Below are 24,826 nucleotides of genomic sequence, written 5' to 3'. Positions count from 1 at the left end.
AAAGAGAAAACACAGATAACATCAGTCAACAAAAGCAAAAACTGGTACAAAAATAAGCTTTCAGTAGGCATCTAAAACAGCACAGTGGTACCTTGGGTTAAGAACTTAATTCATTGTGGAGGTCCATTTTTAACCCGAAACTGTTCTTAACTTGAGGTACCACTTTAGCTAATGGGGCCTCCTGCTGCCGCCGTGCGATTTCTGTTTTCATCCTGAAGCAAAGTTCTTAACCTGAGGTGCTATTTCTGGGTTAGCGGAGTCTGGAACCTGAAGCGTCTGTAACCTGAAGCGTCTGTAAACCGAGGTACCACTGTATAGCAAAGGTACCTGCATAATGTCAATAAGACAGGGAGCTTCCAAAGCATAAATGATGCCGTGTTGAAAGGTTGACTCTTTGCAGATGCAGAATGAATATCATATGCCAGTAAAGAAAAAGAAAAGGAAACAATAAATTCACACATTTACCATTGGCTCTAGTTTGGTCCTTACTCTTTGATGCACTTACATCATAAGGTTGAGCACCAAAGTGCCATTCCTCTTTCTTCTCTTCTTGTTTTGCAGCCATGGGGATGAGGATGCTGCTGCCAATCGCTGTGGGGCTCACCCTCCTCGGTGGTGAGTAGAGACTTGGGTGGTGTGACTAGGAAATCGTCCAAGGACAAAAGTCTGCAAATAGGAGGACTGAATGGGCAACCCGCAATTCAGCCATTTGACCAGATAACAATCAGTAGCAGATAAGAGTCACATAGTTGGGGAAATCTATAGGCAATGTATCCATGCCTCTGATGAGGTTTGCCACAAATTAAGTGAATTGTCAGGAGTACAGGCTTTGGATATGGGCTGGTTGTGGGCTCAGTGATTGCAAAATCTAGGCAGACGCTCAAATCATGTACTAGGATGAACATCCTTCCGGTGATATGCATTGAATTCTACTTGTTTTGTGAGCCCCCCCCCCCCCGGAGTAGGAATCACCACTTAAAAGGATCACAGGGCTAAGAGTGTCTTAACCCCTACCCTGCCTGAGACATTTGTGGGCGTCTGCAAGCCACAGTAGATAATAAGACTAGACGGGCCAAGACACTTCAGTGTGTAGCGATGTGTGTACCTGTGTGCAGGGCTGGATTTAGGTTTGATGAGGCCCTAAGCTACTGAAGGAAATGAGGCCCTTTATATGTCCCGCTGTCAACAATAAATGGTCGCTGTTTTTTGTTGTTGAATATATGCTATATGGTAATTTATGGATCTAACAGGTATCTAAAGTCATTTGCACATGTTGCCGTGCAACCAGTCCACGCAGAATGTAGGCACCCTATATATAGAAATGGGCAAACCAGTGATATTTTAGGGAGCAGGCTAACAGGCGGGGCCCATTACTTACATCATAGGAGCCTACACAACACAAAACACTGTTGCTGTATGTAGGTTTTATTTCATTTGTTTTGTATCTTATACAGTGGATTAAGTACTTAATTCGTTCCGGAGGTCCGTTCTTAACCTGAAACTGTTCTTAACCTGAAGCACCACTTTAGCTAATGGGGCCTCCCGCTCTTCCGCACCACCGGAACACAATTTCTGTTCTCATCCTGAAGCAAAGTTCTTAACCCGAGGTACTACTTCTGGGTTAGCGGAGTCTGTAACCTGAAGCATATGTAGCCTGAAGCATATGTAACCTGAGGTACCACTGTATTTTGGAAATGTACATCCAGTTTTTGGGGGGCTCCCAAGAGAGTTGAGCCCTAAGCTACAGCTTGTTTAGCTTATATGTAAATCCAGCAGTGCCTGTGTGCATGCAAGGACGCTGAATATGAGGATGCGAATAAAAAGAGTCAGAATCGAATGTACTATCTCTTCATCCTGAGCAAAATCTGGGATGCTGAGAATTTAATTATTCCTCCCTGCTACTCTTTCCTTTTTTAAAAAGAGCAAGTTCCTAGCCAGTGGAAAGTATGAGATATTATTATAGAAGATAGTGTCAGTTTGAAGCTTCAGAAAGCAGAGGATATGTCTACACAGGATTCCAGGTAGGCCCTCCTTGACATAGGCCGGTCCCTTTACTGAAGGAACGGCCTAGAGGGAAGCCCTCCCTTTGAAAGAGTCCCCTATTTGAAGGGATGACTAGTGTGATAGCACTCAGCTACACAGCTGCAAATAAAACGTTTTAAGTGTGTTGTAAAGCGCATTATACAATGGTGGCACTAGATGGCAATGGTGAGTTGTGGTTCGAGGACCCGACCCCCGCGAAGTGAAATGAAGACACAAGGACACGTGATATAAGGTTGATGGGCTAGAAAAGGCCACAACTTTATTGATTACAGCAATGAAAAGGTATTGGCTTAGGCATTGGATCGAAACAAGTGGGTTTATTCACCAGTAGGTGGAGCCTGTTGATGCTAATCCAACTATAGGCTCACCCCTGCTGTCACCGAGGGCCATGCCTTGGCCTCCCGCCAAGCAGGCATCGGACGGAATACACGGCCCCCAGATTCCTTTAACGGAATACCCCTAAAAATTGAAGGCATAGGCGATGGCCACACCTAGCACTTCGACACACCATAACACATTATTCCAATGCCTAACCGCCACCCGAGCCTAAAGGCTCGCCGCCAATACCCTCACAGCTGTAACCAATCCCTGATGCTGCTGCTGATGCTAGTTAACCAAATGTCATTCCCTTGGTCTGAAAGATGGACCCTATCATTCCGGTACAAGGCTTGGTCGCCAATCTGGATACGGTCATGAGAGGCGACTCGGCCATACAAAAAGTGCACCCAATGGGCTATTGCACGATTTAAGAGTTTCCTGGATTTTTCAATGGCCATACAGTTCTGCATACCGTGCCACACAATTCTCTTCAGGAAGGAGGACCAGAACACAAGGCAGCAATCTCATCCAAGTCTCTTTTTATGTGCCACGACAAGTCCACACTTCTTCTGCTAACCAGGTCATTTTTCCCTAATTGGAGGATAAGGATGTCAGGAGGGCCAAACGCGGCAACTCTCCCTCTCAGCAATGGCATAAGCAATGCCTCGCCTCTCCCTCTCAGCAATGGCATAAGCAATGCCTCGTCTCGAAAACCAGGAAACTCGCACTCAGCAATGGCATAAGCAATGCCTCATCTTGAAAACCAGGAAACTCGCACTCAGCAATGGCATAAGCAATGCCTCGTCTCTCCCTCTCAGCAATGGCATACACAATGCCTCGTCTCGAAAACCAGGAAACTCGTACTCCAGGTGGCAATCCAAGGTTAGGGGTGAGGCCACAGCTAACTGACCGTACGTGGGTCGAATGGACTATACCATGGCGACAAATCCAGACGCTTCTGAGAACGGCTGAGAATAAAGGAAAGAAAAATATGGGTAAGTAGAGGTAAAGGAGCAGAGCGCATTCTAACGAGTGTAACCTTTATAAGCGTCGGATTTCCACCGGCCCATTTCCTTAATCTTATCTGCTGGCAGGCCCAAGCGTGCAGCTGTTGTGGCAGCGCCAATCCTGAATGAGTGTGCCGCATAATCCTGGGAAGATAAACCACAGGCATCAATAGCTTTGCGGAGTGCCCTTGTGCATTGGTGTCTCAACAAAGGTGACTGGAAAAACATGGGTCTACTAAAGAATGTGATAGCGGCTATGTGTATCCTCAAAGTTTTCGAGGCTCAACCTAGGCCATGAAGGTGTGTTAAGTATTGCAGAACGTTTTCTGTGGAGGGTGTAACATTGGTGGAAAGGGAGGATACTTTGGACCTGAACCCCATGAAATCACACCAGACCTTCTTATATGATCTAAACGTAGAGGGTGCGACAGATGCTAATACTCCCTTAATCACTTCACGTCTCCAAGGTTCCACAGGTGCTCCGGAACAGGTTCTGGCAGTGGCTGAGCCCTGGGAGCTAATGCTCGGAAGCGAGGCACTGGAGGACGAATGATTGGAGTAGGCATGACACCCTCTCGGAACGCGATGACTGTTTAGCCAGTATGTTGACCACTGCCTGGTTATCAGTTCTGAAGCACACCCGGCGATTCTGGAACTCCTCAGTCCAAATGTGAACAGCCACTACTAAGGGGGAAAAAACTCCAGAAAAGTGAGATCCCATGTAATAGCCTCGCCTTGCTCCTCTGCTGGCCATTGTTGAGCGCACCAGCATCCCCTAAATAATAAACTGAAGCCCAAGGACCCAGCGGCATCAGTGAACCTGGAAATCTGAGGACAGGTCGAGGATTTCCTGCCATAAGGAGACTCCATTGTAGCGTTCCAGAAACGTGATCCAGATCTCAAGGTCTGTCTTAACCGATTTTGGGAGTCTTACGCTGTGGTGCGGTTTGTTTGTTTGTTTGTTATTTTATTTTATTTTTAAGGTTAGGTATGCACATAGGCCCCAAAACTCATTTTGTATCATGACTTTTAAACTTCTGATTTGTTTCAGAGTCACTTGGTGCTCTCTGTGCTGAATCTGAAGGGGGCTGGCACACAGACTAGCTGAATGTGGATGTTCATTATGCACTGTATCATAGTATAGTACAGTGATTATAAAAATATCTGCTTGAGTATACATTTTCATCATGTGTAAAACTCATAAGGAATAAACAAATAGTTCTATATTGTGATCAAGTAACTCCTAGAACAAAATTGTAAGTTTTAGCTTCAGAAAACCAGTTGCTTCTAGCCAACATCCTGTTGCCAATGTAGCTAAAATTTTAGCACTTTTGATTGTTAGCTGATAACACGATTGTTAGTATGACAAGAGATTGGTGGGATGCTCTCCTACAGATTTCCAAAACTGTTGTACTACAGACACAGCCAGGACATTCCAGACACAGCCAGGACATTCCAGAACACTTCTATCTTGTACTGTAAATGTCAGGTTTGAGTTTCACTCTAGCTAGAAAGAACTGCTACATATGCAACATGTTCTAGAAGATTGCCAAAAGTGAGCTCTTGGCCAAAGCGTTATCCACTTCAGTGAAGTGTTATTTCTCACCAAACTAGCAATTTGTTTACTAACTATACATGTTCCCTAATATAGTTAAAGCATTGAAATTATGCGATTTCGACTGTTGGGCTTAAAGGTTTACTAGATTATAGGACTAAGGACTAAATCATTATTGTACTTCTTTGCAATTTTGCCCATGGCTGCCCTGCTCATTGGGAGAACAGGAAATGGACCTGGAACACTTCAAAGCAGTACCATTGCTCCCATGTGTCTTCCTGTTTGGGCTGTCATTTTGTTAAAGCTGTGATCTTGCTCTTGTAGTTGATCTGGGAGAAAAAGGCAGGTTCCCCAGGAAAAATAAATAAATAAATAAATAAATCCTGTATGAGGTGTTATGGAATGATACATTTGGTTGCCTAATAATCTCAAAAGAGGGGTGGGTCTGGGACGGGGTGCCTCTGTCCTGGAGACCAAGCAGGGGCTAAGTGGCGGCCCTGTTGGGTTCATCCCAATTAGCTGTATGCCCTAGTGGCGGAGCTAGCTGCTCTGGCACCCGGAGTGGCGCCCATAGTGTGGACCCAGGGGTGGGGCTAGCTACCCATTGGGTGAGGCGAGCGTCCTTTCCCTTACTGACTTCTGATTAGGAGAGTCCTTCGCGGTTAAGGAGCCACTACTGGGATTCTGAAACCCTCTGAGAAACCCTTCCAAAAATAGGATGCTACGCTTCCGTCCGGATGGATAGACAAGAGGTTGAGGAGAGGAGAAAGCTGAAGTGGAGAAAATGCTAGACCCAGAAGGACTTTATCGATGGTTCCCTGCTGTGGGGGCTCGTCTGGAACTAGAGTGGAAGCCCTGACCTCCCCAAAAGGGCCGCTTCCCTTTGTAACACGCTGTGGCTGGGTGAGCCCCTGCACATCTCTCACACTCGTGCGGGTACTTACAAGACTGCCTTTGGCATTGCCCTTTATTGAATTACCAGCACACCTTACGTTTTAAATCCTTTCTAAGGCCCAGCTTCCCAGTGCGATACACCTCTGATGGCTTCTTCTCGACATACGGGCTAACTGCCAGATGCTAATAGCGGCGGCCTCCCCAGAAATGGCGTAAGCCATTCTGACTCATCATCACCGGCTGATGAGGTGCCTGCTTCTGGAAGCTGGACCCTGGGCTGCTTATTCTGCAAAGAACTAGAAGAACTGGAAGCAACCGGGTTATTGATACGGGCCGGCAGCCTCCACGCAGGCGCCCTGGTGCGGTTCTGAAAGTCGGCGAGCAAGCCTGAGACCTAGTTTGCACAGCCGCCGTTCCTGCCTGAGGGCTTGGGCCTGCACCTGGGTAGTTTAAAGGCTGGCCACTGGTTTGCGAAACAAGGAAGTAAGAAACGCAAGGCAAATAGAACTAAAGAATAGCTAAGAGAAAGCGCTGTTCATAGTCAACAATGAATGATCTGAAGGCATTGAGGAACTGCGAAATGGGTTTGGGTTTATTATTACGACGGTTGACGGCTGCAGTGTGTGCTGGTACTGCACCCGTGCGCTTCCACTTGGGCGCCATGAGCTGCTCTGTGCGCTAGTAAAATGCGCCTACTATTTATTTCGTCACTAATTATTATTATTATTTTTTTAATTTAATTTTTATTTATTTATCTATCTATATTTTTAATATTAATTATTATTATTATTTTATTTTTATTATTATAATTATAATTATTTATTAATTATTATTGTTATTAATTATTATTTATTTATATTTCAGATTTATTTTATTTTATTATTTTATTTTATTATTGTTGTTATTTTTAAATTAGTATTAATATCACCAATCAATTAATAACTTGACTGTAATTAAATGCTAGTATACAATTATTGTGCATCAGTAAAGTTCGGAGCACTGTTGAGGGATTAATTATTAATCGATAGTATCTCAATTAATAGCCAATGGATTTATAGCTATGAGTAGGAATTACTATTATCAATTGCTCTGCATAACTGCTGACAAAATGAACAAGCTATACGCCACTTAACTGCACCGCTTGTATTTATTTATTTATATTTATTAAATCACAACCCAGCAAGAGTTCAAGCAGCAGTGCTCAGCTACATATTAGCACCTGGCTCCAAGGAACAATCCCATACACAGAGCAACCCCAACTGCAGTCAGACAGAATTAGAAGATAATTGCCTACAATAAAGGTTGCCCCTCTTAAATGATAGGCAAATCTAGGCACAAAGACTCGCGAGGGGACGACGACGAGGAATGAGGCCAGGGAGAGGCTGGCGCTGCAGCAAAAGGCTGCTGAACACGCCCCCTCCGCGGCACCTGGTTGGGTGGCCACTGGGGGGCGTGAGAACCAGCCAGGTGAGCTGGAGGCAGGGGGCCACGCCCCCTGCTGGGCAGTGCTCGGGCTCCCGCCCACAACTACTCCCCTCTCTTTCAGGGAAGAGAGTCTTTATGGCAAATTCAATATATTTTTCAAAACATTTTTTAAAAACATTTTCACATTATTTATATGTGTTTAGATTCCACCTCAGCCTCATTTAAAGTTAAAGAGATGCCTGAAGTATCAGCAGCAGCAGTAGCAGTAGATAGTAAATGAAATCCAGCAAGCAGGTTGTTAGGAGGCTGCGAGGCAAGTCTGGATTCAGTCTCCCTTTCCCCAGCAAAACAGCTGATGGCCAGAATGAAACTTTTTGAAAAAGAGCTAACTACACATGCATGAGAAGCCCAGATATTCCGCATGAGCCAGGGGCTCATGGGTCTGCCAGTATCTTCTCTGGCACACATGACCTCTGTCTATGCCACCTCAAATATCCAGAATGCATGAGAGAAGTGTTTGCTTTTCCCGATCAGTTCCTGTTTGCTCTGGCTTAGCCTCTCCTGCTTTGAACACAACCCCTTAGGCATGCCCACATTTTGTTGGGTGTGAGGATTGGACACTCGCCATCTTTTCCCTACTGAACAGAGGAAACGGCAAAGAATGTCTCTCTGTGGGGCTGATGTCACTGCCTCCCCCTCCGATCTTTTGTGGCCCTGTCTCTTTTTCTGCTCTTTTAGATCCATTTGTGTTATGCCACCCTTTTGACATCCATTTTGTGAGGGGCACCCATGGCACTTTCTCACATTTCCAAAAATGCCTATTGCACAGGGAAGTTGGAAACGTCTGACATGGGGGTACTTTGTTAGATAATGTAATAAGTATTCTTATTTCTGGGGTGTGTACAGAAATCTTTTGAATGGATAACCTTTGGTAGGGCACATTGTCAAGACTTGCGGGCATTACTTGGGCATTTGGATTCTTTTACTGCCTTCCCGTAAAGTCCTTGTTCAATTAAAGAAAAAACAAAATATTTATTTCCCACTGTCAGATATTTTGGTGGGGGGATTTTATAGACCCTGTCATAATACCCAGACATCATACTGTCCAACCTTTGGAGATCCAAACCCAGGGGTATGTCTTCTGGGATGTGCTCCTGGGCAAGTCAGGTGACCCACTCCTCGCTCCCCAAATCTCATAAGGTGCCTAAAAACACGCGAGATTTCAGCCCCCCAAAAGTGCTTTCTGGGTTGCAGATGGACAGTGGAAGAGCATGCTTACTTTTCTTTCTTTTCTTCCAGGCTTCCATGCTGTAATGCCCACTGGCCGGGAGTTCATCACAGCCTTCCTGCAAAACCATAAGCTGGGCTACTCTGAAGCTCAGTTCCAGCTCTACGTTTCCAGCTACTCACCTTCTACCACCGTCACTATCTCAGTCTACAAATCTAAGTTCCACAGCCAATTCCCCCTTGCCCGGGGTCAGACTGCAAAAGTGAAGATACCAGCTTATGCAGAGATGGCCGGCACAGCTAAATTCTGCTACACCATCGTGGTGAAAGCTAACCAAGACATCTCTGTGTTGGCCCTCAACTCCAAGAAGAATACAGCCGACACCACCGTGATCTACCCAGTCCACAGCCTAGGCTCTGAATACTACATCCTCACACCTCCTGGAGAGCTGTCCAATTCATACAAGGAGTTCTCCATCATTGCGTGGCAGGACCTAACTGCGGTGGAGATCAATCTCAAGGGCAGCGTGAGATTCCAGGGGCGCATCTACCCAGCAGGCAGCAAGCTGAATGTCGTCCTTTCTCCATACGAAGCCATCCAGCTCCAGAGCCGCCAAGACCTCTCTGGCACCCTTGTAAGATCAGCACGGCCAGTGGCAGTGCTGAGTGGGCACACCTGCGCCAATATGAACACCAATTGCAACCATGTGGTGGAGCAGCTTCTGCCAGTGTCTAGCTGGGGCCGGGCCTTCTTTCTCCTCCCACTCTCTTTCCAGACAAAGTACGACCTTGCATACATAGTGGCGTCTCAGCCCACCACAGTCACCTGTGTCTCTGGTGGGATCCATACCAACTACAACCTTGTGGCCGGGCAGGTGCTTCAGCTGAAAGTCTCACGTTCGGGTCCCATTTACATCACAGCCAACGTGGGCATCCAGGTCTTCTTCTTTTGCACCGGTGGTACCCATTCTGGCCTGACCTTCGACCCCTTCCTCCTCAGTATCCCTGACGTGTTCAGCTACTGTACATCTTACACCCTCGGGGGCCTGGAGGACTTTGACAATTCTGCGTTCATCGTTGCTAAGACCGCTGCTGCTTCTGGGATCACCATGGATGGTCGTGCGTTGAGTGGCACCTCTTGGAGACAGATTCCAGGAACAGAATACTCCTGGAGCGAGTACAGTCTGGGGAAGAAAGAAAGCACCCATTCCATGACACATCCCAGCATCCCCTTTGCCCTGCTAAGTTTTGGCATTGCCAGCAGGAATGCCTATGGTGCATTGGCACTCTGCCATCGTGGTGAGTTGTGGGGCTTGTTGAGGTGGGAGATCAAGGTGCTGAATTTCCATTGAGCAAAAGATGATCAGCATTGCAGGGTCCGAATCCCTGCTCAGCAATGGAACTCAATGCATGATCTTGGGCCAATCTCTCTCTTTCAGTGTAACCAACCTCACAGGGCTCTTGGGGAAATAAATTGGGCTTCCCTCCTTGTGCATAGCTTCTTGGAGAAAGGGTTGGATACAAAGATAGTCTCCAGTTCATGGGAAAATAGGAATATAGGACCTGCCTTAGAATCATAGATTTGTAGAGCTGGAAGTATCACCTAGTCCAACCCCCTGCAATGCAGGAATCTCAACTAAAGCATGCATGACAGATGGCCATACAACCTCTGTTTGAAAACCTTGCATGTAGGAGAGGTCACCACCTTCCAAAGCAGTCTGTTCCTTATACTGAATCAGACCACTGGTCTACCTAGCTCAGTACTGTCAACACTGATGGTCAGTGGATCATCTGCCATAGCAGTTTCTCCCTCCCCCTCCCCCCACCCCAGTCTTACGTAGTCTTTCTGGATTGCCCACATGGCAAGAAGAGAGAGTGTGCAATCAGGACTGAGTAGCTGACAGTCTTAGTCATATACAACTCTCTCGTGGCTTTTCTGCCTGGAAACACATGGGAGGGACCTCTTGCCACAGCAACACATTTGGACTGGGATTGGCTGAGTGGAGCAGAGCGCTGGCCAGATAAGAGAAGATGGACAGAAATGTCACCAGGAGCGCCTCTAAATTCAAATGTTAGTAGAAAATGTGTGCAAGGCAGGAAAGCATGTGTAGCTTTGAGATTTTGGGGGGAAATCCTTAAAAAAAAAAGAATTCATTGAAATTCTCCTTGGGAGGTCTTTGCCCTATAGCCTCAAGTGCAAGAGCCTTTGCTGTGTGCAGTGCCTATATAGATGTGCATGCCTAGGTACACAGCCCTTTGCAGATGTTGCCTTGAGCATGTGCACATCTAGAGGATTTAGTTAGCAGCATGCATAATGTTGAGGGCCTGAAACATTGGCATGGACCCACCAACCTTCATCTCCAAGTGTTTGGCGTGTATATGGAGAAGGTCAGACAATGAGTGGATAGCTTAAGTATTGCTATCAGAACTTTATCATTTAACTTGTCGGATGTATTGGGCTATACAGGGGGGAAAGCTGGCTTCCTCCATCCCTCAATCTATTGCTCTGATTGTGTCGAAGGCCACCCATTCTCCTCTCCTCTCTCTCTCTTCTTGTGCCCATTCTCTTCCTCTCTTCCCCACTCTTATACTAACCCCTCCTCTTTTCTCACCAGCCTCTCAGCCTGTCCCCCAACCATCCTGCAGTTCCACCAAGTGCCGGAAGAAGGAGACTTGCCAGATCAGGAACGGCCAGCCTGTATGTGTGGCACAGTCTACTGCCACCTGCTGGTCTCTGGGTGACCCCCATTACCGTACTTTTGACAAGCAGAAATACAACTTCATGGGCACCTGCACCTACACACTGGCCAAGACCTGTGGATCGGACACGACACTCCCAGCTTTCCACATCACAGCCAAAAATGAGAACCAAGGCAGACGGAGCGTGTCCTTCATAGGGTTTGTGACAGTCCAGGTCTATGGATACCACATAAGTGTGGCCAGAAAGGAGTATGGCATAGTCAGGGTAAGAACAATAGCATTCCATTGTCTTAACTGCATGAACCAGGGCCCATATCAGGCTAGGGATGAATGGGTCAGTCAACTTCCATTCTGTGTCACTTTTGCATGTGCTAATTACACTGAGGACTGATCATCCTATTAGGACTATCCCTCCTGATATTTCTGAATGGGCATGTGTAGTTCTATTTTAAATAGTTTATTGTGGCACACCATGACTTGGATTGCATACGTTGGGTGCCACATTGGGTGTGGCTAGTCCTGTTTCACAGCAGGTAGTTGGAACAACTCCCAACTCTATCACCCTACACTAGGGGCTTCCATAACGCATATCTAACAGTAACATATTCTGTACCAGGTGAATAACCAACGCTCCCAGCTGCCCATCTCCCTGCAAGAGGGGAAGCTGCGTCTATACCAGAGCGGGACCTCTGTCTTCATCGAGACTGACTTCTCACTGAAGGTTTCCTATGACTGGAACAACCGCCTCTGGGTGAAGATTCCCAGTAGCTTCTTTGAGAACGTTTGCGGCTTGTGCGGTAACTACAATAGTGACCCTACTGATGACTTCAAGACCTCGGCTGGGTCCTTGGCCCCCAGCCCTGTGGAGTTTGGGAAGAGCTGGAAAGTGGATGATGGCAACAAGCTCTGCTGGGATGACTGCCATGGAGAATGCAAGAAGGTCACCTTGGAGGTGCTCATCAAATACAAAGTGGAGACTTTCTGTGGCTGGATCAGCAAACGGGAGGGCGGCCCGTTCAGCCAGTGCCACTCTGTCATTGACCCTGAAATCTTTGTGGAAAACTGTGCCTATGACCTCTATATCTACGAAGGCCACCGAGAGACTTTGTGCCAGGCACTGCAGAGCTATGCCGATGCCTGCCAGAGGGAAGGCGTAACCCTGTTGGACTGGAGAAGACTCACGGGCTGCTGTGAGTAGAATTAATTGCTTATGACAGGGGTCCCCAAGCTCCTTTGGGCCCAGGATCACATTTGGAAATATAAGAAACTGTTGTGGGCAACGCAAATTGCCCGTTTCCCAGAAGAAAAATTGGTGGTGCTCATAATGCTTTCCTTCCCAAAAATTCAAAACACTTATACATTGCTCAAAACAAATAAAACACAGGAGGCAACTGTATTAAGTAACACTGTAAATCAAATAACAAACAATTTGCCTCTATTTCACAACACCCAGCCTCAGCAGCTTGGGGCATCCATCTCAATCTACCTAAAGGCTGTCTTACCATTGGTGCTGGGAGTAATGGGTGTACAATCTCTCTGATAATAAATCCCAATGAAAAAGAAAGGGATTGTGGATAATTGTGCCCTCATTCTTCTCTGTCTCTCTCTTTTGCAGTGCTCTCCTGCCCTGAGAACAGCCAGTACAAGCTCTGCGGCTCAGCCTGCCCAGCCACTTGCAACGACCAAGCTCTTCCTTCCAACTGCTCTTCATCACGCTGCGTGGAAACTTGTCAGTGCAACGAGGGTTTTGTGCTGGAAGCTGGGAAGTGTATCCCCAAGGCAGCTTGCGGTTGTGCCTTCGAAGGGAGGCTCTTTTCTCCCGGCGAGCAGTTCTGGGGAGACAGCACATGCACAAAGCGCTGCATCTGTGACCCGCAGAGCAAGCAGATGAAATGCCAGCCTGCCAGCTGCAAGGCTGGAGAGCAGTGCAGGGTGGAGAATGGCCTCCAGAACTGCTACCCAACTGGTTACGCCACCTGTTCTGCAGCCGGTTACTCTCATTACCATGGTTTTGACGGTCAGAGTTTTAACTTCCAGGGCACCTGCCTCTACACATTTGCAGGACTCAGCCAGAAGCGCAACGACTTGGTGGATTTCCAAGTCTTAGTCCAGAACTCGGGCCAGGGCAGCTGGTCTACATCCCTCAACAAACTGGTCAAGATTCAAGTCTATGGCCTGGAGATAACAGTCAGCTGGGCACATCATGGAAGAGTTCTGGTGAGTCTAAATGAGGCCTCCTTTGGGGAGTGAGTCTGTTAAAATCCTGCACACATCTATGGAGCACATATGTGCGTGCCCCGTCCCCATTCCACCCTGTTCCACCCTCCGTTCCACCCTTGTTCTGCCTTCTTTTGGGTCCAAAAGAACCCACATGTCAGCAATCGCATGTAAATTGTACCCACCAAAAATGTCTTTGCTAAGCCATCGTTTGGCATAGCTCAAAGCCATAGCACCAGATTTTGAGCATGATCTTCCCCACTCACCCTTCCCACTTTATCTCTCCTCCCAGGTGAATGGTTTGCTGACCAACTTGCCCTACAGGGTGGGCCAGGACCAAGTCGTCATCTATCAGCAGGGCTGGGATGTTGTGATCCAAGTAGATTTTGGCCTCACCATCACCTTTGACAGGCAGAGCCGCCTCACAGTCACTGTGCCAAAGTCCTACGAAGGGGCCCTTGGCGGTCTCTGTGGCAACTTCAACAGCAACAAACAAGATGACTTGGCATCCAGTGATGCAGCCTCAGGTTTGGCAGCCTTGGGACAGCGCTGGAAGGTGGCCGAGTCCCTGGGATGCAGAGAAGTGAGCCCCAGGGTTTGTCCGGACTTGGAAAACATTGCCCAGCGCCAGCGAGGAGGCAGTGCAGAATGTGGACTCCTGGTGGACAAGAGTGGCCCGTTTAGGGAGTGCCATGGCAGAATTGACCCTGAGGTGTTTTTCCTAGACTGTGTTTTTGACTACTGCACCTTTAATGGTCAGAAGGCTGTGCTGGGCCATGTCATTGCTGCTTACACTGCAGCCTGCCAAGCCATACAGGTGACCATATATATCTGGAGGATCCACATATTCTGGAGTAAGTATGATCCAGTTTGCTCCAGTTGTGAAGAGGGTGGAGGTCCCTAGGGCAGTTTTGTTTTGTTCTAAGCTTGGGCCCCTCGATATTGCTGGATTGTGTAGAATGGGGTTAGTTTAGAAGGTGCAAGGCACGTTATATGCCATAAAGGATAGGAGTGATAAAGATTTGATCCAGTTCTCATCGGACGGCGAAATTACACAATTCACGCTTTCCAAAGCAATGGGTGAACCAAAAGGCAGCCACCCCTCAAAATCTACACTTTTCCAAATTCCACAGTGCATTTCTCCAGCCAAGTAATGTGCTCCAAAAATGCATATTAGGTACGGTAAAGGTAAAGGTAAAGGTACCCCTGCCCGTACGGGCCAGTCTTGCCAGACTCTAGGGTTGTGCGCCCATCTCACTCAAGAGGCCGGGGGCCAGCGCTGTCCGGAGACACTTCCGGGTCACGTGGCCAGCGTGACATCGCTGCTCTGGCAAGCCAGAGCCGCACACGGAAACGCCGTTTACCTTCCCGCTAGTAAGCGGTCCCTATTTATCTACTTGCACCCGGGGGTGCTTTCGAACTGCTAGGTTGGCAGGCGCTGGGACCGAACAACGGGAGCGCACCCCGCCACGGGGATTCGAACCGCCGACCTTTCGATCGGCAAGCCTTAGGCGCTGAGGCTTTTACCCACAGCGCCACCCGCGTCCCTCTATTAGGTACCGTAAAGGATAACAAATGAATATATCAATGACAATAACACAGGGGGGAAAGATGCTATAAAAGGGAAAGTTGCATTAAAATATATAAGGAGAAAATTGCTCTAAAATGCTGAAGAATGTTTATGGGAACATTTGGGCATTGTTTTCTAGGGGGGGGGGAGGTGCAAACTGATGTGGAAATATGGAGAACTGGGTTTAACATTGAGAAACCAGAACTGGCAGATTTCCCTGTCCCTACACATTGCTCTTTCCTCCCATGTCTCGTTCCTCTCCACCTCCCAGCATCTGCCTGCTGAGGCGGGCCTCAGCCCTGGTTCCAAACCTTCCATTTCCTCTTCACTCTCTCACAGTTTTCCACATCTGTAACAGGCAGCCAATAATCTGTGGCCCCCTGAGTGTTCTCTGTCTCCATTGGGCTGTTTAGGGCAGGTGGGTTGCTCCTTAAGGTTCTCCTGAACCTGCTGACATCTCCCTTTCCTGTATGGGTGGGTGATGCAGCTTTGGCTACATAAGCAACAGCACTCACATCCCGAACATTGGAAACAAGGGGAGCAATGCTGTCACAACAGCCTGGGTTTATGTTAGTCTCCGGTGTAGTAATGGAAATAGAAGAGTTCGTGATATTGATGGGAAATGCATTTTCTAACCCTCCCATTCCAGAGCCGGTCTGTCCCCGAAACAGCCACTACGAGCTCTGTGCCAGGAGCTGCCAACAGACCTGCAGCAGCCTCTACTCCCCTCTGCCTTGCTCAGCACACTGTGCAGAAGGCTGTGTCTGTGATGAAGGCTTTGTGCTCAGCGGCGACCGCTGCGTCCCCATGTCTCAGTGTGGCTGCGTCTACCAGGAGCGGTACTATACAGCTGGGCAAACCTTCTACCCAACCAGCAAGTGCAATGTGGAGTGTGTGTGCCAGGCTGGTGGAGTGGTTGACTGCAAGGAAACCTCTTGTGGCCCTGGTGAGGAGTGTAGGGCAGTGGACGGCGTCCATAAATGCCACCCCGTTGGCTCAGCCACTTGCTCAGTCTCTGGCGATCCCCATTACATCTCCTTCGATGGAGTACGCTTCAACTTCCAGGGCACCTGCACCTATGTCCTTGCTAAGGCTGCCATCACAGACAAGAAGAACTTGAAGGCTTTCACCATCACTGAAGAAAATGAGGCCTGGGGGAGCAGAAAAGCCTCGGTCACCAAGATGGTCTCTGTGGAAGTCTATGGCACCACACTTACTTTGATCCAGAACAAGAAGGGACAGATCAAGGTAGGTGTTTGCATGGTGCCCATGCTCTTATCCAAGAAGCTCTGGGCAGTGCACATATGTCTCCATTTTAACTCCAAGGGTCTTCTTCTTTGGCAGTCACTCATAACTGAGTAAGGTTGTCTTCCATAAACACGGTTTTAACAATGAGTCCGTAAGTTACTGTGGAAGCCATTACTGGATCCACACATCATTCCACAGTGCGGACATTGGTTTCCGGGCAGGAGTTGATCACGGTGAGGGTTTGCCAACTGTGCCTTCCTCGTACCATGTTTCTCCCTTTCATCCTGAGTTCAAGCGTCTTCAAAGTCCATGGCACCTTTGGTAAAGGCTGTTCTCCAATTGGAGCACTCGCAGGCCAGTGTGTCCCAGTCGTTGGTGTTTATACTACATTTGTTTAGATTTGCCAAACTCCAAGGGTGGGGATGCTTAATTAGGCAGACCAGGCTGTTTTGGCCAATCACATCCACCTGCTCGTTACATTCACCCAGGGCTTTTTTCCTGCCAGAACTCACTGGAACTCAGTTCTGGCACCTCTCAGGTGGGTGCCATTGCTATTATAAGAGAACAAGGGAGATATTCATGGTGAGTTCCGGCACCTCTTTTTCTAGAAAAATAGCACTGCCTACACCTGATGTTGTATATGCATTTGGGGTATTTCTGAGCCAAGAATTGCATTGCCAAATTCAGAGATGTGTGAGAGCTGACACATAACTGTGTTCTGATCCAGGTCTTTGTCCAGACAGTGCACATCGGATGGAGTTTGCCATCTACAGTTCATTTTATACAGCTAATTATAAGGAATTATATCTAACACTCACACACATGTGTATGTTTAAAATTAGGGTCACAACTATCCTCTCTGATTTTTTAATTGTGTCATTTTCGGTTTCACTTGGCAATTTTATCTCCTCGGTGGTGCTAACATATATTTGCACTTTTGTACACAAAGTGCAATGGCCAGAAGCTCATGCAAACATAGCTAGCTGTATATATTATCTCCTGCACATCTTAAGTCAATTAAACATTAATAAAGCTATTGCTTAAGCCAATGAAAAGTTACAGCCCTATCATTTCAATGAAAAATTCAGCTGCTACGTTTGAACATGAGATCTACTTCACTGAATAAATCCAGACTTGGGAGAGAAAGACCAGTGCTTTAATCATGGCTCTAGTTCTACGTTAGCATATCCCAAGAAGACCACAGATGCATTTGACCTTGGTTAGGCCAAAGGAAGCTGCCTTATACTGAGTAAAACCTTTGGTCGATTTCAGTATTATTTGCTCTGCAATGGCATGGAGCAGCTATCCAGCATTTCAGACAGGTAGTCTCTACCTGGAGCTGCTGGGGAATGAACCTGGGACATTTTGCATGCAAATCATGGACACTACCACTAAGCTGTGGTCCTGTAGTTTTTGTGCTGAAGGGGTTGCACTACTCAAAAATAACCACAGATGAGTATCTTAAGCACAAGAGCCACCAATTCAGCAACTCCAAGATGGGGCTGCTATAATACAATATGTCTTCCTTAGCGTCCAGGAAGTATAACTTTCTGCCAAGTTCCAATAATACAATTATTGTATATATACACTAGATTTGCATGTGAATAGATCCTTGTGAGTGGATATGTTTACATATATCTATACACAAGAATCTGCTTTCTAACAGATCTTAAAGATAACTTTGCTCATGAGCTTGTTACATGCTGAACCATTCACAAGGTGCCCCTGTGCATGTAAACTTGGGTGGAGTTCAACAATACTTGTGAGAGAAGGGCCTATTGCTGGAGGGTCAAAGATCCCTGAGACCAGTTTTGTGTCCTTTGAACATCTGCCCTTAGAGTCAGCATGTCCCCTTCTTCCAGGTGAACGGTGTGTTTCATTCCCTACCCGTTGAATTTTCTGGTGGACGTCTCAGAGCTTATCAGCATGGCACTAAAGTCCTGATAGAAACCGACTTTGGTCTCATTGTGAGCTATGACCTGGTTTACCGTGTGACAATCACCGTCCCAGGAAGCTACCGGAACCAAATGCAAGGCCTGTGTGGGAACTACAACGGGAAGAAGGAAGACGACTTCCTGCTCCCTGATGGCAAGACAACCTCTGATGTAGCTAAATTTGGTGCTGCCTGGAAGGTTCCAGTCCCTGGGGCAGTTGGACCTTGCTCAGATGGATGCTCTGGGAGCAGCTGCCCAGTCTGCGAGAAAAAGAAGGAGGAGGTTTTCAAGCAGCGCCATTACTGCGGGATCCTCACTGCGCCGGATGGCCCCTTTAGTGCTTGCCATGCAAAGGTGGACCCCAGTGTGTACTTCAGCGACTGCATCTATGATGTGTGCCTGGGCAATGGGGACAGCGAGGCCTTGTGTCAGAATATCCAGAGCTACACGTCTGCCTGCCAAGAAGCCGGGATCCCCGTCCAGACCTGGAGGAGTCCATCCTTCTGTCGTGAGTACTGAGAACTATGGGTAGTATTATTATAATAAATATATTTTTTTTTAAAAAATTGTCATGTACCATGTACTCTCTCTGTTGCAGCTCTCAGCTGCCCTCCAAACAGCCAGTATTCACTCTGTGCTGATCTCTGCTCCACTCACTGTGCTGGGATCACCGACTCCAGAATATGCCCCGGGACGTGCGCGGAGGGCTGCCAATGTGATGATGGGTTCTTCTTTGATGGCCTTGGCTGCGTCACGGTGGAGACCTGCGGGTGCAATGACAATGGAACATATTATAAGGTGCTTTCCCCTAAAGGAGATAGTGTTGCATTGCTTTGAACAAGTGCAAGGTAGGAAGTTCCCTCTTCAGCTATTTAAAGGGCTATTAAACCAGGAGTGGAGAACCTTAGCACTAGGGGCTAAATGTGGCCCTCCAGGCTTCTCTATCTGCCCCTCTGGACTATATCCAGGACACTCCCCTCTCCCCAGGCCACACCCCCTCACTGGCCCTGCTTCACGCCTTCCTTGAGTGTTTTTACCTGGCTAGAATGTGTCCTTGAACTCATAATGCCTCTTTCTTGTCTGGATGGAGGATAGAAAGGAATATGTGAGCATGTGTGGGAACTAGACTACTGTACAAAGGTGAAATTAGTTTATATTTAAATTCCACCCACTTTTGCCCGGGCCCAGTCCACCTCTGGCATGTGACCCTCAGAACATTGCCCAGAAGGGAATGTGGCCCTCAGAGGTTCATTCTGATGAGCCACATTTATTTTCTGTTGCTCTGGAGGGCTGAACACAAACCAATAGGTTCAAATTCTGAGAGAAAAAATGATGTAGCCTAAACATTTGGAAGAGACACGGGTAGCGCTGTGGGTAAAACCTCAGTGCCTAGGACTTGCCGATCGTAAGGTCGGCGGTTCGAATCCCCGCGGCGGGGTGAGCTCCCGTCTTTCGGTCCCAGCTCCTGCCCACCTAGCAGTTCGAAAGCACCCCTAAGTGCAAGTAGATAAATAGGTACTGCTTTATAGCGGGAAGGTAAACGGCGTTTCCGTGTGCTGCGCTGGTGCTGGCTCGCCAGAGCAGCTTCGTCACGCTGGCCACGTGACCCGGAAGTGTCTTCGGACAGCGCTGCCTCCCGGCCTCATAAGCAAGATGAGCGCGCAACCCTAGAGTCGGACACGACTGGCCCGTACGGGCAGGGGTACCTTTACCTTAAACATTTGGAAGAACATGATGATGGCACAAAGGTAATGGTTGCTCCTTCATTAGAGGTTTAATGGTTTAATGGTTTGCTTTACCCTTGGCAAATGCCCCGGCAGCCCCATGAGAAGGTCCTGCTGAATGAATGCCAACAAATCTGCAGCTGTGTCCCAGGCCGGGGAGTCACATGTGAGTCACATAGCTGCACCAGCGATGAGGTCTGCGAGGTCCAGGATGGGGTCATGAGCTGCGTCAATAAAGGTGAGAGGCTGGATGCATTTTCAGAATGACAATTTGAGGACCTGGCTGACCAAGGTCTCAACTAGGGATGGGGTGGGGGGAGTCAATATAGTTTGCATTTCAAGATGAAACTACTTAATCCACACATCCTGAAACAATATGCAAACTGAAACAAAGCCATCCTTTCGTGTCCAGTCTTCTCTGAATTTTGCAATGCAGTCCTCCAGGGAAGCCATTGTCAGCTTAGAAGTATGCTGCTTTTCCACAATTGTGCCCAAAGTGGTCCAAAATGAACAACACTAAATATAACCATTAAAAATAAGCATATTAAGAACAATTTAAAATGGTCATAATATCAAGAAGCACAGAGAACGAGTGAATAATAATAATATAAATTATGTGCAATGGAAAGAAGTTATCCTAGATTTACAGCTTGAATCTAGAAATGTGTACAGAATGCATACAAATAGGTAAAAAGTATGTAAAATGCATGTATAGTAGTGCAGAAATATTACACCGCATGCAAAAATAGTAGGGGAAATGATTTGCAAAATAGTGCATATTAAGCAAACTTGCATAAATAGGTACATACTGGGGAAAATATACACTAGCATGCTGATTTCATGAGGGCTTCTTAAGAAAAATCATAAACTGATGTGGAAAACAAGATTGAAAATACAGTGGTACCTTGGGTTAAGTACTTAATTCATTCTGGAGGTCCGTTCTCAACCTGAAACTGTTCTTAACCTGAAGCACCACTTTAGCTAATGGGGCCTCCTGCTGCTGCCCTGCTGCCGGAGCCCGATTTCTGTTCTTATCCTGAAGCAGAGTTCTTAACCTGAAGCACTATTTCTGGGTTAGCAGAGTGTGTAACCTGAAGCATATGTAACCTGAAGCGTATGCAGCCCGAGGTACCACTGTATGAGAAAATGAGAAAAATTGAAATTGACAGATCTGCCCCTCCCTAGTCTCAGCTCCCAACAGGACTGCTGCATGCAGAGTAATAAATGTAGCACTTGTCTTGATGAAGGCTATGGTGATGCACACACTGAGCATCCATTGGGGAGTTGCCATTGAATGCATACCTTAATGTGTTCTGGGATTGCGTGTCTGTCTTTCACATGTTTATGCCCATAGGGCACTGTTGTACATGGATTGCCTTTCAGAACATCTGGTTCTGATCATAGAAATTCTGGTTAACTTCTGGAGCAGTCCCAAAACACAACCATTTGTACACATAGACTCACAAGTCATTGAAATGGACCTGGGCTGTCACCATATGACATCATGTGTTCAACGACCATGGGGTGATGTACACCTCTTTTGCCAACGGCTTCCCATGTGGGACCTCTGCTCCTGCATCGAGTCCACAATGGTTCTTTTCTTTCATTTTAGATCCTTGCAAAGCCTTAAAGTGCCGGACCAAGGAGACGTGCAAGCTGGAGGATGGCAGAGCAACATGCGTCCCGAATTACAACGAGACCTGCTGGGGCTGGGGAGACCCGCACTACCACACTTTCGACGGGAAGGACTTTGACTTCCAGGGCACCTGCACCTACACAATTGCCAAGTATTGCAGCAATGACACCACCTTGGTGCCGTTCACGGTGGAGGCAAAGAATGATCACCGGGGGAGCCAGACCATGTCCTACGTGAGACAGGCCAATATCTATGTTTATGGGCACAGCATCTCCATCCGCAGGAAGGAAGCGGGCAGAATCCGGGTGAGTCTTTGCAGTGGTGTCTTAGAATTACAGAACTGTGGAGTTGAGAAGGATCTCAAGGGGAATCTACATACATCAGGACATGCTACAGAGGAGAAAAGCCCTCTGGGGTGTTCCTGATGAGACAGATGTGATCCTGCAGGCCTATTCATTGGGCCATTGGGACTCTCCCCAGAACATACACTTTCCTGGCGACACTTCCTTTCCTTAGGCACACACACTAGTGTGGAAATTTGGGGGCATGAAATTATGCTGGGAAAATGAGAAACGGGGAGAAACAAAAAACCGACACGTTTGCCCAACCCTAGCGTGGAAAAATAAATGCTATATTCACTGAATTTTACATGAATGTATGAATGAATAAACTTCATTTCTTAAAGTCATAGAACATCATAATATAGATACAGCAAACAATCATTTTGACATATTAAATAAACAAATATAAATGCAAAAAAAATCTGATTATTATTCAGTGCTTTGTTTTCTGGGCTACTCAAGGGTATGCAGTACTGGTAGCTTTCCCCCCCTCCCAAATGTTAAAATGTACTTACTGTAACAACTATATGGTGAGTACCGGCAACTTAAAAACAAACAAACCAACAAACGGTTGTTGTTGTTGTTGTTGTTGTTGTTGTTACCTTTATTTAGTTATCACATTTATTTCCCTGGTCTCCCAGGTCCTAGATAGTGACTTTACTTTTGCCTACAAACAGGGTACATATCTGGTCCAGGAGGAATGTTTTTGACAGGGACTGGAGAACAGTTAAGGGATGTGTGCGCCAAGGATGCTCATGTAAAGGGTAGTTTTGCAGGCAGTGGGAGGCAGTGTCAACGTCCTAAGCTGGCAATCGAGGGCGCTATTTCAGAAACTAGTGTACTGACAACTTTCTCTCCCCTGCCTACAGCTGAACGGTATCGTCACAAGCCTGCCTGTAACTTTGGAGGACGGGAAGCTGTGGCTCTTCCAGAGTGGCTTAAACGCTGTGCTGCAAACCAACTTTGGCCTGGTGGTGACTTTCGACTGGAGCATGATCCTGGAGGTGACTTTGCCCAGCAGCTACTATGGCACCATCTGCGGCCTCTGCGGGAATTTCAACCAAAACCCAGATGATGAGATGGTGACGCCCGCAGGCCACAAGCCTGCTTCTGAGGTGGAGTGGGCTAAGAGCTGGAAGGTGAATGACCGCGACCCTTTCTGCTGGGATGTCTGCGATGGGAACTGCCCGACATGTGAAGAGAGCCAACGGCAGCTCTTTGGAAGTGAGGAGTTCTGCGGGCTTCTCACCCAGCTGGGAGAGGGACCCTTCCGTGTATGCCATGACAAGCTGAGCCCCGACAACTTCTTTGACAGCTGCCTCTATGACGTCTGCCTCAACCACGGGGCCAAAAACATCCTGTGCAAAGCGCTGGAAGCTTATGCTACTGACTGTCGCAAGGAAGGCGTGGTCATCCATGAATGGAGAGCACGGAGCAGCTGCGGTGAGAATGAGTCAGGGAGGGAAGCAGCTCCCCTGCATTGTGCTCCCAGTCCTCAAATGCTGATCCCCAACAAAGTTTCATTAGTTCGGTTTGCAAAGCTAAACCATAGCTAAGCATGAAAGAACAAACGTGCAGGCTTGCAGTGTGTGTGTTGGGGGGAATCATGGCTGCTATGTTCCCTGCATAGCCCTGCAGCTGCTGCCATGCTGCCCAAGGCTCAGCCATGGTTTGGTTTAGTGCTAAGTCTGAATAATAATAATAATAATAATAATAATAATAATAATAATAATAATAATATATTATTTATACCCCGCCCCTCTGGCTGGGTTTCCCCAGCCACTCTGGGCGGCTTCCAACAGAATATTAAAATACAATAGTCTATTAAACTTTAAAAGCTTCCCTAAACAGGGCTGCCTTCAGATGTCTTCTAAAAGTCTGGTAGTTGTTTTTCTCTTTGACATCTGGTGGGAGGGTGTTCCACAGGGCAGGTGCCACTACTGAGAAGGCCCTCTGCCTGGTTCCCTGTAACTTGGCTTCTTGCAGCGAGGGAACCGCCAGAAGGCTTTCGGCACTGGACCTCAGTGTCCAGGCAGAACGATGGGGGTGGAGACGTTCCTTCAGGTATACTGAATCTCTGCTCATGCTTTGACTCATGCGACTCATGGTTTGCTCCAGGGAGAGGTAGGGGCTGCACAAATTTCATATTGAAATGCATTTTTAAACATACGTTTCATTACAAAATACTTATTGAAATGCATATATTCTCAACATATGCATTTATAAACATATTGTACTCTAATACATCTGCATTTTAAAACAAATTTTGTTACTTTTTTTTTGAGCAGAAAACTAACTCAAAATTTGAAGATTGAAATCTGAAGGGTCATTTTGTTCTGCTCTGCATGTAGTTATGGCAGGAGTGGACCAGGTCAGTTTCCAAAGAAGTCGCAGATATTGAATCTCTGGAGCATCACTGCTTGCCCCATGATGTAACTTATATGTGTTTATTAATTACAATCATTCATATACTGCCTTTCTAGAGACAAATCCTTCTAAGACGGCTTGCAGGCAACATTAATTTAAAAAATATATATATTCAGAAACGCAAACAATATCAACATATTAAAAAGTCACCAGGATCCTTTCCAAAGGATAGTGGCTGGCAGATGGCCCTATAGTGGGTGGGGGAAAGGACAGTCTAGCCAGAAGTCATATGTACCTTCCCTTTTTTTGCTCCTGAAATTCTTCCCACAGGACCTATAGTGAATGCCATGGTGGGGCAGTGGCACTCCCTTGACCTCCGGTTGGTTGCATCAATGCTGCTTACCAGGAAGATGAGGGCAAGAATGGAGGTGATGAGGTCAGTGCAGTGCAAAAATAAAATAAAATTGCACCACGGTGATTTCACTCCCCAGCCTCAACCTCCCAGGAAACAGCAGTGATGAAACTGACCAGGGGTCAGGTGCGAACCACATCCACCACACCATCCACTACTGCAGAAGACAGCTTGCCCTCTGGGGTGGAAGAGGTAGAGCAAGAGCTGA

The 24,826-nt window shown here is 47.1% G+C and overlaps 1 protein-coding gene across 1 annotated transcript in view; it reads left to right on the top strand.

The window, feature by feature from the left end:
• The window catches only part of LOC309537657 (IgGFc-binding protein-like), a gene marked incomplete at its 5' end in the record, with an annotated part of 40,581 nt that overhangs the window by 3,481 nt on the left and 12,274 nt on the right, over positions 1 to 24,826 (top strand). Inside the window, 12 exons of the mRNA XM_082232548.1 lie at positions 562 to 615; positions 8,542 to 9,768; positions 11,085 to 11,434; positions 11,786 to 12,359; positions 12,785 to 13,386; positions 13,679 to 14,240; positions 15,606 to 16,204; positions 18,067 to 18,646; positions 18,737 to 18,936; positions 19,959 to 20,100; positions 21,475 to 21,803; positions 22,709 to 23,282. Of these exons, the coding sequence (XP_082088674.1) occupies positions 562 to 615; positions 8,542 to 9,768; positions 11,085 to 11,434; positions 11,786 to 12,359; positions 12,785 to 13,386; positions 13,679 to 14,240; positions 15,606 to 16,204; positions 18,067 to 18,646; positions 18,737 to 18,936; positions 19,959 to 20,100; positions 21,475 to 21,803; positions 22,709 to 23,282 (5,793 nt within the window). The remainder of the gene's footprint in view (positions 1 to 561; positions 616 to 8,541; positions 9,769 to 11,084; positions 11,435 to 11,785; positions 12,360 to 12,784; positions 13,387 to 13,678; positions 14,241 to 15,605; positions 16,205 to 18,066; positions 18,647 to 18,736; positions 18,937 to 19,958; positions 20,101 to 21,474; positions 21,804 to 22,708; positions 23,283 to 24,826) is intronic.

This window comes from Podarcis vaucheri (genome assembly GCF_965113315.1).
Source record: "Podarcis vaucheri genome assembly, chromosome: 7".
In the NCBI taxonomy this organism is placed as follows: Eukaryota; Metazoa; Chordata; class Lepidosauria; order Squamata; family Lacertidae; genus Podarcis; species Podarcis vaucheri.
Note: the sequence above shows the minus strand (reverse complement) of the source record. Positions and strands in the feature narration are given on the sequence as shown.